Source organism: Sturnus vulgaris, chromosome 4 (assembly GCF_052056855.1).
Source record: "Sturnus vulgaris isolate bStuVul1 chromosome 4, bStuVul1.hap1, whole genome shotgun sequence".
In the NCBI taxonomy this organism is placed as follows: domain Eukaryota; kingdom Metazoa; phylum Chordata; class Aves; order Passeriformes; family Sturnidae; genus Sturnus; species Sturnus vulgaris.
This window is the reverse complement of record NC_142246.1, coordinates 69,301,746-69,318,323: the sequence shown is the minus strand read 5'-3', so window position 1 is coordinate 69,318,323 and position 16,578 is coordinate 69,301,746. Positions and strand designations below refer to the sequence as shown.

At 42.4% G+C, this 16,578-nt stretch overlaps 1 protein-coding gene across 1 annotated transcript in view; it reads left to right on the top strand.

The window, feature by feature from the left end:
* FAT4 (FAT atypical cadherin 4) overlaps positions 1–16,578 on the top strand; it is a 121,077-nt gene that overhangs the window by 60,273 nt on the left and 44,226 nt on the right. The window contains exons 2-6 of the mRNA XM_014883710.2: positions 1,329–1,460; positions 4,123–4,384; positions 6,046–6,396; positions 10,372–11,294; positions 11,999–12,173. Of these exons, the coding sequence (XP_014739196.2) occupies positions 1,329–1,460; positions 4,123–4,384; positions 6,046–6,396; positions 10,372–11,294; positions 11,999–12,173 (1,843 nt within the window). The remainder of the gene's footprint in view (positions 1–1,328; positions 1,461–4,122; positions 4,385–6,045; positions 6,397–10,371; positions 11,295–11,998; positions 12,174–16,578) is intronic.

The window sequence follows — 16,578 nt, the reverse complement described above, 5'->3', positions numbered from 1 at the left end:
TCTATAAAAGACCCCTGTTTTGTCACCTCTTCCAGCACATTTAGCTATTATGTTAATATTACACTAATATTCATATAATATTTCCTCTGTGTTTGGGATCATCCTGGTGATCAAGGCAGAACATCTTGGCAATTGATGGTCCCTATGAAAACAGAACAGAGAAGAAAATATTATCACAGGGGACTAGAAACAGTAGAAATCATAGACTTTAGATCACCAGAAACGTCTGTGTTGGTTATATTCAGAGCAGCCCAATCCATATATTTTCAACTGAGTGGATGGAGAATCCTTGTGGATAAGGGCATAGCAGATACAACAGCATAAACAACATTTTGTCTGTCAATCCAGGTACCTTCTTAAGTCATCCATACCTTTGCCTTTTACCTTTCACTGTTCCGTGGTTCTTTTAGCTACTCATTTTCTCCTTAGTGGGTCTTCAGAGTTTGGTGACTATTCCATATTTTGGATCCAAAACCATACCTTTTCTTCCATGATAAATATAAAACAGCTGTGTCTTCTTTTTCTATTTTGGAATATTACGTTCCAGACCCAGCAACAAGAGAAAACATAGCTCTGCATCTTTTTGAATTAGCATCAGCAGGGAAGCAGTCTTGCTTATGAAAATCTAGGGATAATGATCACAAAACAACCTTTCAGGAACTATCATTCTTACTTGGAAAGGCATACAGATATGGCATGTGAAAAGATAATTTGCTGAGTTTTGGACAGGCGAGGAGAGTTGATGCTAGTGGGTGCTCCTAAAGTAACGTTTATGTTTGCAATTAGAGGAGACTTTTGAGAGAGAGAGAGAGAGGGAGAGAAAAGCAGATTATTTGTTATAAAATATATTAAGTGCAAGGGTGTTTTTTCCCCTCTCGGAAAGGAGAGTTGCCAATGTATAAACATTTCAGAGAGAATTTTACACCACCTCATCTTTATGTCAGGCAGCATTTAATGGTTGAACGATCTCCTGCCCCGGCACTTGGCGGTGATTCTCCAGGGGCTGACTTTGAGGATTACAATGACAGTCTATCAGTGGATCTCTTCCAATATAAACTAGACTAGGACCACTTAAAATCAGTTGCTATCAACAAGTCAAATTAACTTTATTTGTGTTAGAGGCTTTCCTAGGAGTATTTTATAACAATGTGGAATTTTAATATCCGGACGGGCTTTTCCTATTGTTGGTGTGATTTGGGAATGTGCTAATTCATGTGATTAAGAGCAATTTACCTGATTTCTTTCAGAATTATGTTATTAATAACGTTCAGGTCCAATCACTGTTCAGTGCTCACTCAATTTTTTTTTCCTATTCCTGCTTTTTACAGGTAGAAATAACACTTCAGGATATCAATGACAACCCACCAGTATTCCCCACAGACATGCTCGATCTGACTGTGGAGGAGAACATAGGAGATGGATCTAAAATACTGCAGCTGACAGCCATGGATGCTGATGAGGTAGGAGCATGATTTCAGTTTTGAATGTTGATACTAAAACTGCCATTCTGGACATGTTTTTTACCTGTTTTCTTCATCCCTTTGTGAGAGCTTGGCCTTAGGAATCATGGCAGTAATTCACAAAGTTCTGTCCAGTATTGTGGAGGTCTAAACTAACTTTGAAACCAAGATCTTGTAGTTGAGCCCAGTTCTGATGTGTGCAGTAAAATTAATCTGAGACAAGCCCTGGAGAACAAGAAAAATTCTGATAATGCCTGCTTTCCCTTTGACTAGACCTAACAAAGATCAGTATTATCCCTTCCAAAAGAAGGTTTTATTTTACCAAAAAGAGGAGAAAAGAAATAATGATAAAATGTGAGCTCTGTACATGAGTCTGTTTGAAAAATAATTTTTCACTCTTAGATTCATTACTGTGAGAATGCTGCAACTAAGGTGCTACAAAAAAATTACCATGCCATTGATGCATTCGTTTATTTTAGAAACTTAAGTTTTAAAAATGTTAATAATGTTATTTTTGTTTGCTGAACTGTTTCTTTCCATGAGGAAAATAACTAAAAAGTCAATATAATCATACAAAAAAGTTTGTGTTGTCATTAAAACACAGAGTTACATTTGACAACAACAAGCAGTTCTTGCTTTCAAATAATAGGGCAATTCAACCTCCTCAAGAGAATTTGATTCCTGGCCTTTTTTGTGTTAGCCTGGTTAGTCTTCCTGTGATTGTTAATTGGTATACTTAATCTTGCTACTACAGAGGGAACCACGGGAACACCCCCGGGAATGGGGCAAACGTGATTGTAAATATTTTGGTTTTCCCTTTATTTTCCAGTAGTAGCCTGATACACAGACAAAACCCAAGATTTTGGAAAGGTGCACTTCTGCAGCAAAAAAAATTCTAGCTGCTTGTCTTTCTTTTAGGAAGCAGTAAATACTGAACTACCACTCTGTGGTGTGGTATGGCAAATACATCTAAGATTATGGCAATATCTTATGTTCCAGCCTCTTTTTAACCATTCCTGAACTGCACTTAATCTATTGTCCATTCTGAAGCACTCCATCCGGTGGGAAGTGATTTGTTACCTTGCAGAGAAACCAGTCAGTGTTTTTATCAAAAGGAATTATTCCAATTTCCCTATCAGAACATTTGTAACTCAAACTCTTTACAAAGAGCCCAAGTTTTCTTAGTGATGTGCAGCTTTGGGTCGAGATCTTCTTATTCCCCCCCTGCTTTTTGAAGCTGAGGGCAAGGTGTAAACCAATATCAAATGTGGCTGTGGTTTTAGCTGCTCTCTGTGAGAAGGACTCTGGCTGGTCAAACACGGGGTGGAGAATGTGGTCACCTCTGAAAATTCTCCTGAGATGTGATGGCTAAGCCACACAATTGGAGGAAAGCGTGTGACATCCCCCAGGCACACCTGAGCACACAGATGAAGCACTGCACCCAGCTCTGCAGGGCTGGGCACCTGCAGAAGCCTGTTTGCTTTCTAAATTTCCTTTTATCAGTTAGCTCAGCCTGACTCTTTGAAACAACACCCCAGAGAGAAAGTTTGGCACGGGGCACTCTGGTAAGGTCACGTAACTAATGCTTGTCTGTCCTCTCACAAATACAAGCAGGTGTTTATCTCTATTAATTTGCTTTTTTAGGCAGGAGTATTTGAAACAACCATAGAATTTCTTTCTGCCAGATCTCTTTGATCTGCTGTTCAGTGCAGAACAGCCATTGGCATGTCAGCAGCAGGTTTCAGCTGTCAAATCCAGGCACCATCAGTACACAGGATTTAGGTACTGTATCTGTATTAGAGGCTATCAAACATTCAGTATCCTTAAGCCTATCTTGGAAAAAGAAATTCATGGCATTATTCTACATAACCTTACTTTTCCTTAATTTTGCTTTCAACCAAAATGCTCAAAGTCCACATGAATGCTTCCCCCAGCCCCCTCCAAGAATAAATGAAAATTTTTGACCCAAAAGCAAATGCTTTTGGCTTGCAGCACAACCCAAGAGATCAGAACTGTGATTTTAATGATGTGTGATTTGTCACTCTGGGGTTTTTTATTTACATGGGTAAATATATTTCCATGCAGAAACTGACCTTTGAGGGGCTGCTGCAAGCACAGCCCCCATTATTTTCTCCTGACCATGAGCTGTGGCTGGAAGCTGCCACATGGCTGCCCCAGGTCCCCCCTGATTCCATGCCTCCCTCCCTCCCTCTCCTGCTCTCTCCATCCCATCTCCAGAGAGCAAGAAAGGCAGAGCTGATCCCACTGGCAGGGATTTAATTTAACCTTCAAAGATAAAACAGGAATAAACTGATCCTTGTTAAGATGTCACACTGCTCGGTGATGCTGGTTTGAAGCTAAAACAGGTAACAGAGCTTTTTGGTATTGATTGGATGAAATCCTTTTATGAAGAGTAGAGCACAAAGTATCTGGGTAATCTCATCATTTCACATCTCATAAACAAAAACTGTGTGTGTGTGTGTCTTTACTGTGGGACTGAAGCAGGGACTGGGCAGGAAGGCTGTTTATGGAAGGAAAAAAGAATATTTTTCTAAAAAACAATCTCCAAGCGCAGTTACTGGAACGATCCTTGTCTTACTGCGAGTTGCAATGTGGTTTTCCTGGCAAATAGCACGACCTGACCGCTGCTGTTGTGCCTTAGGGAGCCAATGCCCTGGTGACATACACCATCATCAGTGGTGCAGATGACAGCTTCCACATTGACCCCGAGTCGGGGGAGCTGATAGCCACCAAGCGCCTGGACCGCGAGCGCCGCTCCAAGTACTCCCTGCTGGTCCGTGCTGACGACGGCCTGCAGTCCTCGGACATGAGGATAAACATCACTGTCAGCGACGTCAACGACCACATCCCCAAGTTCTCCAAGCCTGTGTACTCCTTTGACATCCCAGAAGATGCCACTCCAGGTAAACGGGACGTGGAAATGCGACCGCTGGCCTCTCAGGTGGTTGTGTTCTTCATTTTTCTGGTTTCATGTGCAAGAGTGTGTTTTGATGCTTAAAAGGGGGGTTGTAAACTAAAAAGTATTTAGATCAAAACCGGTTTTCAAGTACTGTGCTCTATTGCATGTCCCCAGGTGAGAAATGAATATTACTTCCAAGGTTTTATACAGATGGCTAATACAAAAGCAGTATCTGCCAGTAGCATCTTAGAAGCTTATTCTAAAACAAGAATAAGCCAAGGAGATGGTTGATATGACATATTGATGACATGCTGATAGCTTTCAGCCTTTTATTAGCGTCTTCATAAGCATGGGAGCCTCAGTCTGGGAGAATTAAGGTTACCCCCATGCCTCCAACTTTTGCACTCTGCCCCACAGTCCCTGTCCCAAAATTTGGTGGTGTTTTGCATTAAAGGATTGCAGTGCAATCAGCTGTGCCTCAGGAATCTGATCTGGAAGTAATTGAGATGTCTGTAAGTACAGAGTGCTGATCTCCAGCCATGCTCTTTTCTCTCAGAGCCCTGAGTCTTGTTCTGTTTCAGCAGGAATAACCCTGGAAAATGCAAGCCTAATTCTCTCCACATTAAAATGAGACTTGTTATTCGTTTATATGGTGTGCATTAGAGCTTTATACCCAGCTCAGCTGTGATGGATGCTGAAGGAACAAATAGGCTGATTTTGTATTAGAGTACTGCATCTTCTGCTCTGCTCTCCAGCAGTCTGGGAGCAGCTGGCAGGCTCACCCAGAGGGGAAGGACCATGAGGTTTCCCCTTCAGGATTTCACTTTCTATCCCAGAGAGTAATCCCTATTCCCCTTGCAGCTGAAGAAACGTTAAAGCTCGAGATAATCAAATGGGTGTGAAAGATACCAGCATATCCAGCTGGATTAAAGGAGGTTACAGCACCCTTTTTTTGTTCTGATGATATAAGCAGTTTTCTTTATCACATGGCTTGAAAGTAGTTAACTGTGCTGCACGTAGTTCATCTGGTTCCAGGGAAAGGAAACTTAATGATTTATTTTCTTGGAAATGAGCTGATCTTAATTATAATTAGTGTTCGAAATACTAAAAAGTGACACTTGATTTCCAAACTCCAGTCAGATAGGTCAGTCATGCGAGGGCAGCTATGCAGAAATGAAAACACTGGCACAGATTCACAGGGCGTTGAATTTCAGAAAGCAGCAGAGAACAGACCCCTATAAGGTTTCTCGTTTTCTAACCACAGTTACCCTGCAAAGGCACTGTTTCAAAAAGCAGAGCTGGGATATGCGGTTTTTACTCACATTTTGGTTTCTGATTTGGAAAGAAATATCTAGAAGGTTCCAGAACTTGTGATTGTCTGCGGAAAAGGGAGAGTCCTTTGAGCCAGAGGAAGATAATACCTAGCAGGAGAAAAGGTATTTTTGCCCCTGTTGATATCAAATCTGCCTAAAGATAAAAAGCATTCCTGGCCATTTCTTATGGTGTTTGAGTAAAAGCAAGAATATGATGTCCCTTTCAGCTTTGAAAAAAAGTAGGAATAGTTACTCAGAGAGTGTTGAGGCTTGAGTTTCCCTTGGAGGGCATCTCTCAGCTGTGGATCTGCTTGATGCTGAGCTGATGGCGCTCTGCTGTTGTGCCACACAGGTTCCTTGGTGGCAGCCATCCTTGCCACCGACGACGACTCGGGCGTCAACGGGGAGATCACGTACACCATAAGCGAGGATGATGAAGAGGGAATCTTCTTCCTGAATCCCGTCACCGGCGTCTTCAACCTGACCCGGGCGCTGGACTACGAAGCACAGCAGTATTACATCCTGACTGTCCGTGCTGAGGATGGGGGAGGCCAGGCCACGGCCATCAGGGTCTACTTCAACATCCTGGACGTCAACGACAACGCGCCCGCCTTTGGCATGGCCTCCTACAGCACTTCCCTGATGGAGAACCTGCCCCCGGGATCCGCCATCCTCAACTTCAGCGTCACCGACGCCGACGATGGTACGGGCTCCCTCCCCCTTCTGTGACTCCTAAATCCGTGCTTCACCTGAGCAACGTCTTGGAAGGCTTATTGGGAAAAGGGAAAATTAGGGCCACCCCTAAGTTGCTGCTCTCCTATGCTTAAATGAACTTTTAAATTACCCAGTTCTTTTTCTGAAAGTTTATTGTAAATTTTAAGGAAGGTTGTGGTAATATCAGATGTTATCTGCAGCTGTCTTAAATGTACTATAACTCTTAAGTCTATCATGAAGACAGTTGGCATCTACAAGGTGTTGATAGTGGAGGTTAAAAAACTTGTTGAAAGAGATCTTAGGAAAATTTCCCATTGAAGTAAGCTTTAATATTGGGATTTTTTATGGCATCTAGAGGGTGTTAATGTGTTGAGTGTAAAAGGTACCATTTTTATAGCTTGCTTAACCACTTTGCCATACACTTTATGCCCAAGCAAGAATAATTATAGAATATAACCATAAAATACAAAAACAACATTCCATTGCGTACTGCATTTTCTGAAGTGTCCACAGACACTACCCAGTGTGACTTAGTGCAAAACTCTTCATAACACTCCCAGTGACTTTACAGGTAAAGCTTATTTTTGTGACATGTTGAGCAGCCTTGTCTCCTCTCAACTTGACAGGGGAAGTGTCTCACACTGAAATGTGTTTCCAGGACAAAGCACCTACATGCTTTGAGGAATCCCTGTCTGTGCACCTAAATTGACTGAACCTATCAAAATTGCTTAGTAAAGCAGTTTTTCCTCAGGGAATGCCGAGTTGTTGGACTCCAACATTTTTGTGGGGAGATAAATTTTGTGCTGATGGATGGAACTTTCCATGGTTAAAATTGTATAACCGGTTTTGAGATCAAACTGAGGAAAGGAGAAGAGATTCCATAAGATAGGCCAACAAATCAGAAGTCATAACTTTGTGATACTGGCTGTTCTTGCATGAATCTCTCTTTCACCACACTTGTTAAGGCTTTTATTTTATGTAAACTAAACATAAGTTGGAGAAGGAGCTCGTGCTTGTATCATGCATTCCCATGGAAGGGATTGTTCCTCCAGACTTGTAGATAAACGGGTTTGTGTCTATCTCCTCTTCTATTTCTTATTTTCCTGTCAGGACTCGGTTTCAATCCTTTTGGAAGTTAATTTCACTTTGCCATTATGAATCTGTTTTCCTTTTCTCTTGCACCTCATACATTAATTTCCGTCTGTGCACAGTGGATGGGAAGTACATCATAGCACTGACATATCAATTCACATTCATCACACCCTCAGTTATCAAGGAGGCAAATGAGTATTTGAGGAGCAACGCAACAAGAAGTCAGATATCTTGCCTTTTATATTTTCTGGCACACTTGCTTTTCTAGCAGGCTGGATTTAAAATTAATAGGGCAGAAATATCTTTCCAAGAGCATGCCAGGTTGAGTTCTCCCATAGGACTGTAACTTGAGCAAATGTTATGATCTATTGTTTCTGTTTCAAGCCTAAACTTGTTATCTTGTGTTGTCTTATATTTATCTAGAGCACAGAAATAGCTAGTGCTAGTATTATACTCTTCTCCATGTGCTCACAGATAATGCACTCAATACAAATATAATTTCGTTGATTATTTATGTTACATGATCCTATAGTTTGAAAGAGCTCTGGAAAGACATTGTTTTATAATGAGGTATGGCTGTTGTTTTAGGATAAACACTGATAAAAGACAGAAACATGATGATAGTGAAACTGCTCCAATTTTCATTTTCTTGTTCGGCACACCCCTTGGGAAACAGCAGCTGTTTATCTCAGCTTAGGCTGTTTCATATACAGGTCCATAGCAAATATCAGCTACAGCTCTTGGATATTGCATAATAAAGTATTATAATAGTATATGCTAAAGATCTCAGTTAGCATAAACACATTCATTTTGAAATTCAGATTTTATTTCTTCAACAAAGAATTAACAGGAAAAATCTCGAGAGGAAAGCAGATGCATGTCTGCCAGTTTGTCAAAATTTTGGTTAGATATTCCTCCAGGCAAAGCTGGTGTAATTTCCCAGCTAAACTCTACAAGAATTTATAGAGTGGCCAGCGGGAAATAGTTTCGTTGGTTGTTTTTTCAGTCTTATTAGTAAATAAATAAAAATAGAAACAAAACCCTTTAGAACAGTGTTATCATGAAATTGGTGACTCCATGTCTGTCCTTTCAGTGTTTTATCAGATGAACCTTCAGATTAAATAAACCTAAAAGCCCAACTCCAAACCTTGAAGGGGGGTATGGATGAAGTGCACAATGCCAGCTTGGCATTCTGTGTTTAAAAAAGAGAATAGTTCATTACTTGCCCTTCCTGGCTCCACTGATATTTAGGCAACTTTTCTGTTTCATAGTTTAATTTGTGTAAGCATTAACAGCGTGGAAACCTATGAGAATGCATGACAAAGAATGAAAGGTTCATGGAGGTGAGATAAGGAATAACAAACTATTTTTTTTCTTAGGAATAAACACAATAGAAAACATTGGGGGAGAGGAGGAAATAGAGTATTTTTAAAAGTCATTCTCTTTTGCAGGACCCAAATCCTACCCATCTCCAAAAATCTTGAATTGCCAGAAAGTACTTTACTGAACTCAAGACTTTCATCCATATAATTAGTCATTTGAAAATACAACTGAACTAAAAGCAGAGAAGCATTAAACTTTCACCGTCTTTCACTTGATCAAAGTAATGGAGAAACACTAATATCTGGCAGATAAATGCATTAATTTCTTTAATTGCATTCAAATATTTTGTCTTTCATGTTTGATTCTATTCATTTTATTATTTAACTCCTACAGGAGGAAAAAGAGAGAGGGAAAGATGCCAATTACAGCAGTCACTGGGGGAAAGACACATAAGACTAGATTTCTGAAGTCTGAGCATAATAAACAGCAGAGATTAAAAAATCTAATGCAGGGATAATTTTATTATCAAAGCAATTCACTCGGACAGAAAAGAGCTTCTGAGTAAAAATGGCAAAATGCACAGCAGTCAGTGAAGTGGGCAGCTTTCTTTGCATGAGCAAGCTACTTTGAGGGGTAAATTAGTAGCTAATGGTTGGTAAATTTACTAATCCTAAACACAGTCTTGAATATGTAAAACAAGAACAATTTTTAAAATCAATAAAAATAGGTGTAAGACAGATGGAGGAGAGAATACTTTTCCCATTTGGATGTTCCCAGTTGTTTAGAGTGCACTGTGGGATCGAACCACAGAACACACACTGTTTCCTGCAAGGAATATTTGAGGATATTTCACAGCCCTGTTCAGGTTCAGGATGCATTTCCCTTACCGGAATGATAAATCTCTCCCCTGACCATAATTGCTAGTTATGTTTTGATCATGAGATGAGTGAGGGCTGTTCATCCGATATTTTGGAATACCATGCCATATATGGGAAGCATACCTTTCCCCAGTATTCACTCTTGGCTTGCTCCAGCTAGGCTTGGGAGTTTCTGCTTGTGGCTTTTTTTAATTGAGTGGAAAAATTCATGAAATAATTACATTAATAATAATGTTGCTTAGTTGAACTGGGAAGACCGGAGGAAACCAGATGTTCAGTGAGCAGCAGAACTACTGAGTCTTGGTTTCTGAAGGGTTTCAAACCCTTTATCCCTAAACCTTGTAGATGGGGAAAAATTACTTGTGGTGCCACCGTGTAGCTTGTGCTGAATGAAATGCCAGTCGTTCCCTCTGTGGCATCTCCAATTAACATCCTCCCTCTCTCTTTCATGAATATAATCTTGTCAGAAAATAGTAATTTCAAAGGCTTCTGCTCCACTGTGAAACTTGGCTGAAATTAGCAGATGGATTCAAAAACGGCGGTGAGGAGGCTGAACACTCAACGTGGTTGTACGATCCTCACTTTTGTAGGAAAATTTCCAGGAATATTGATAGCTAGGTCAGTGGGATGAAGTCACTTTAACTGCCTGTCCTCTCTGCCTCCCCATGCAGGCCCCAACTCCGAGCTGTCCTTCAGCATCGCGTCCGGGGACAGCGCGGGGCAGTTCGGCATCGACGGCCGCGGGGTGCTGAGCATCCGGCAGCCGCTGGACCGGGAAAGCCAATCCTTCTACAGCCTCGTCGTGCAAGTCCACGACCTGGCTCCCCCCCCGGCCTCCAGGTTCACCAGCACTGCCCAAGTCTCCATCATCCTGCTGGACGTGAACGACAGCCCGCCGAGCTTTATCTCCCCCAGGCTGACCTACGTGCCTGAGAGCACGCCCATCGACACGGTGGTGTTCAAGGCACAGGCCACGGATCCCGACAGTGGTCCCAACAGCTACATCGAGTACAGCCTGCTGCGGCCCCTGGGAAACAAGTTCAGCATTGGCACCATCGATGGGGAGGTCAGGCTCACCGGGGAGCTTGACAGAGAAGCTGTGGCCAACTACACCCTGACTGTGGTAGCCACGGACAAGGGCCAGCCGTCCCTGTCTGCGTCTACGGATGTGGTGGTCGTAGTCCTGGACATTAATGACAACAACCCGCTCTTTGCCCAAAAGCTTTACAGAGTGGAGGTGGCAGAGAACACTCTGACAGGGACGGATTTAATCCAGGTGTTGGCCACTGATGGAGATGAAGGCACAAACGGGCAGGTCCGCTACGCCATCGTGAGCGGCGATGCCAGCAGTGAGTTTCGGATCGATTCTGTGACCGGGGTGATAACTGTGGCCAAGCCTTTGGACAGGGAGAAGAAGCCCTCCTACACACTGACTGTGCAGTCATCTGACCGTGGCAGCAGCCCCAGGACTGATACCACGACAGTCAGCATCGTTCTGAAGGATGTGAACGACTTCATTCCCACATTTGAGCTTTCCCCCTACTCTGTGAACGTCCCCGAGAATTTGGAGACACTCCCAAAAGTTATTCTTCAGGTGGGTACATTCAGCAGTAAATATTCTCTCGTAGTTAGTACCATGCCTACGTGGTACTAATGCAGGGTCCTTCCTCAAAAATTAAAAAGAGGCAAAACAGTGGAAAAGTTGCCTCTTGGCTTTAATTGAATTTGCAGACTTTGTTGGCTTGTTTTCCTTTTTGTTTGTATGGTTTTTTGTTTTTTTTTACCAAAAGTTAATATTATGCTTTGGAGTTATGTTTGTGTTTTCCCTGCCTATCCTCACACCTCCACTGGGACTTTAAGAGTCTGCTCTATCCTCTCATCTCAATCTCAACTCCCATGCAACAAATCTCTCAATCTGCCTGTTGCCTACATGGGCTGAGGCTGTGTGCCAGATATTGAGACAGAACTACATGGATTCCAGCAGCAGGACGTGCAGTGCTTGCTCTCATACGGAGCTTAGTCTGTACCAGGTCGTTTGTGGCTCTCACTGAGCCCAACTCAGTTTTACTTTACACTTAAGAAAAATAAATAATCAACTATTTCGTGTTTTCAAACTGCACTTTTTAAATCCACCACCACTGTGTTAAGTATTTTTTTTTCAATTACATCTGATTTATACTTGTAGCATTTGCATTAATTCAGCCCGTTAATTTGGATTATTATCACAGAGCACGCTTCCTCTATCCTGATATAACTTTACAGTCTTTGATAGCTGTTCTGTTTGTGTTGGTGGTGCAGGTTGTAGCAAGGGACGATGACCAAGGGCTGAACAGCAAGCTGACCTACGTGCTGGTGGCTGGCAATGAGGAGGGAGCCTTCACCCTCTCGGAGAGCGGGGAGCTGCGCCTGGAGCAGAGCCTGGACCGGGAGGCCAAGGAGCACTACCTGCTGCTGGTCACAGCTGCTGATGCAGGTGAGGCAACCACAGCATCCCTCCTGCTGAGGGCGGGCAGGAAGCATCCCATTCTGGGCAGAAAAGAAATGTTTTCGTGGTGGTCTGAAGCTTTAGTGGGCGGAGATTGGGTAGTTACACTGAATGGAGATCTCTGCGGGAAGAGCTGGGCTTACCTGATTGTCAAAGGGAATTTGGTTTCTGGAAATCAGGACTTTATTCCTATGTCTAGTTGTCTGCTCTTGGTAGAACTCACTGTAGATTTAAGTAGGTGGATTTTTGCCCTGCAGTAATAAGTGGTCCTACTTAAATTGTAAGAACTTCATGCATGACTACAAAAACCAATTTAAACGGCAATAAAACCCTGTATAATGTTGGCATCACAAATGTGCAGAGGTGGCATCAGTGGCCAGAAAACAGCTATGGACTACCCAGTTAATCTTACTGAAATCTTAGCCCTGAAAAGAAATAAGAATTTGCATCTCAATATTTTAATATTCTGCTTTGCTCAGCATCCAGTCATATGTTTGCTCCATAATACCAAATGTATTCCAAGTTCTTTCATTTAAAACAGGACGTGAAGTCTTGTTATGAAGATTAATTACACTTTCACTTGAGGTGTCTAAGCCCAAGATTTTGGTTTCAGATTTTGATGTGAGTATTATTAACAAAGACATCCTGCATCATACTTTGGACTGATCTCCTGTCTCCCACGGATTGATAGATTTAATTTACTGCAGAACTTGTTCCTGCTTTCTAGCAGTAAAAATAGCAGAACCAAAGCCGACTTGCTGACAAGTGACTACAGTTTTGTTTTCTGCCATGCTGTGTGCAGTATCTTGTGCCAGTGACAACAGCTCTGGCTTATATTTCCCTATTGCAGCAGTGCTCAGGTATTCCACAGTCTGAGCACAGCAGAAGCTGGAAAACACAATTTTAATGCTTGAAGTATCATTTGTCTTGTACTTTGGCTAGAAATAACTGTGTGCTTTATGGTTTTTACGCTGGCTTTGTTACTCTGTAGCCTCAAACTGCTCACTTGTGACCGCGACTCGCTTGGGCTTGAATGTTTTTATGTTCCTTCAGAAGCCAAGGTTGGATTTGTCTTGATGTCTCTTTGGCCTCTCAGTCCAAGCTGGCAGAAGTCGGTGAGGGCTGTACAGAGCAAAACACCCAAAGACTGAACTGATAAAAGCTGTGTGATGCACCCAGCAATTATTGCCCTTCTTGAAGAGGGAGGGGAGCAGAACTCAGCTGTACCCAACCCCTAGCACCGTGTGTAAGCCAAGAGTTTGACCAGACCACAGGCTTTACCTGGACCCTGGTTCCTAAAACCCCCACAAAATCCAGGAGATTTAACCATCAGTTAAATGCAGCAGTCCCAAATGAAAATATTTACTTGTGTTGGGAGATCTCTGAGTTTCAGGTAATCCAGGGAGACGTTAATACATGAAGTGTGCATGGGACCTTTGCCATAAGTGGCTGACAAGAACAGCAGCATGTTTTATGAGTTCCTGTGTTTAAACGTGTGGGTATCACACTGATTAAACACTGTTTGAAACTTCCTTTTTAAATCTGCTATGTTCTTGTAAAGCTAACTCACAAGTTCCCATGCCCTCCTGACAGTGTCAAAATGTACTAGCAAGAATGTTCAGAAGCAGCTGTTCAGTAGTAACTTTAAGCTAAATGTAACTGCTCTACTGTGCTCCAGTTTACAACCTGACTAATCCACAGCTGGTGTGATTTGTGATAGTTTTCAACCAGGCTGGTGAATAACATTAGCTATCATCTTCTGTTTGCACTGAAGACTTGTTCTGAATTCATACCAGCAAAGAATACATTGAAAACTATGCTTGTCATGATTTATCTAAAACATGAGGGGAAAGTAGAAGTCTTCAGTAGAAGTCTGTGGCAAAACTTGATTTCATGCAAGTGGGATGGGATCCATAGGCACAGTAGATATCCAGGTGGTACCACACTGCTACCCAGTGCTTGCTTCATTAAATGATGTATTTCCTGCCATACTAGCAAAAAAAGATGAGAATGACACAATCTCGAAATGGATAATAAAAGCGTTTGGAGTATTTATGTTCTTGAGCAGCTGCTAAATGTTTATAGAAGAAACTCTCACAGGCATGTCCAGCTCTTTGCCTAACATAACCATTTATTTGATTCTTTTAGCTTGTGTTTGTTTGATAATTCTTAGTAAGAAGGATTTTGCATGCAGACCATTCATCCAGAAATACACATGCAGATCAGGTAGGGAAGCTGTGCCTGACGTGGAAAAAGCAGACTTGTCTGAAATTGCCCACATCCACATTATATTTGAAAATGAATCGAGGAGAAGGTATTATCCCTTGCACTTTGAGGTTGGCTTTTATTAGCTGCAATGAACAGGCTTTCAAGTAGTCTTTGGCAGCCCAAATAACAGTCTTGCTATATACGGTGCATCTGATTTAAGGTTTGGGGGGGTTTTTTCACAGATAAAAATCATGGTACACATCCAGATGCAGTTAACTCTGGAAGAGTCCATCAAGAGCAAAATTCTGTCTGTCCAGCCCTCTTGGCATTTTTCTTAGGGTCTACATCTCAATTTTTATAGGCCGCACTGACTGGTTTAAAACATTCAGAGATGATATCCTGCTCCTATAGAAGTCTATGCCAACTCTTCCTGTTCTTTCCAGGAAGCAGACACAATACATACTTAGAAGCACCATTAGACATAAGAACTAATGGATTCCCAACTTATTTTTGGCTGTCTTCCTGGTCTCCTTATCCATAATCAAGGATTTCTTGCTTTTCTTATGTTTATTTTCACTTCATCAAGTTGTGACTGTGGATTCTTGCTGTGTTACCTTAGCCTGTGTAAGGGAAGTTGCTGGAAGAAGGATGACTTGTAATTTTTCATTATTTTTATCTCGAGGTGTCCATCCAATGCACCTTTATAGATTTACAGCATGTTTTGGCAGCAGGTAGGCAGAGTGTAACAGCAAGGGAAGGATTAGGACGTAGTAAAGCATGGAGCCAGCGGGGCTGCATAGGATGCAGTGCCTGTGCCCTCAGGGATCTCTGCACACTTTCAGTGCTGTCCTAGAGCCCAGATCTCAGTCCTGGGCACGTGAGAAGACTTGGGAGTAATGAAGAAAGTTATGAAGAGCTGAGCTGCTCGTGAGCATTGGGGACAGGTCAGGTGGGGGACCGCCGGTGGGACCACGTGCGCCAGCCGTGGAAATCCGGGCGGTTGTTGAAGAAATGATTTCCCAAGCAAGAGCTCCCCTCAGGCCCAGAGAAGTCAGTCATGATATATGCACTGTCCTGGCTCTGGCCCAACTATTCCTTGGCCTTGGCTGCTGATCCTCCTCAGGGTGGATGGAGGGTCGGTGGAGAGTCTTCCCAAGCAGGGAAAAGACGGACAGAACGACTCCTGGCGCTCGGCGCAGTGATTTGTGTCCATGCAGCCTGCCTCATGCCCAGTTTCCACAAGGCAAGGCTGCACAAGGGGTTTTGATTCCTACCTTGGTTTATCATCACTCTTCCCTCACTTCTGCACTTCCACTGTGCTCTCGCTGTGGCTGGGTCTTGGATCCTAGGCCAGCACTCTGGGCAGGGGGGATTTATGAGGACACACAAAGCATCCATCACTGGGAACGTCCAGCATCTTCCAGAGCTGTACACCTGTGGCTCTGGTCGAGAAATAAAACATAATTCAACCCCAAAGCTCAGCCATCCCAATTTAGAGACCCTCTTGCAGCACAAGCTGTAAGAGCAGAGTGCATGAATTATAAATACAGCGACAGGCAAAGTGATGGACTGTGGAATAACAGGATAGTGTTTAGATTGCAGATGCTGCCCCAGAATGTCTGCTAACATAAACGCCAAGAAACCTACACACAACTATTTGAATGTGTCTTCACGGGTCTGCTTCTACCACATAAATCTGTTCTGCTTTGCTATACCTTTCTTCATGGCAAAATGGTAAGGAAAAGAGACTTTCTACATTTTTTTTTTTTCACCCCATCTGGTGGGGATGCGGCACTAGGTAAGCATTCAACTCTGGCAGCATGACAAGAACTGGTGCAGCTGCTTTTATCATCCGTGTCTTTAACTCTTTGAGTAATTTTCTGGACAAATGTTAGCATTCCAACAGTCCTCCTCCTTTTATTTATTGATTGAAAGGATGTGGAGTAGCACATCTGGAAACCTGCTCACTGCCCAGGACTACTGTTTAAATAAACTGCAGCCACCATCTCTTGATTAGGTTGGTCAGAATGGCACACTGCCACAAAAAGCCAAAATCAAATTGTGATGTTTCTAATTAGAAGCTGTGTTCCTGTGTTTTGGGTTGTTTTTTTTTTTATTTTATTTCCTTCAATAATCTATTTACTGATTTAGATAAATAGTCCTGAAAGAAATTAATCAGTGAACT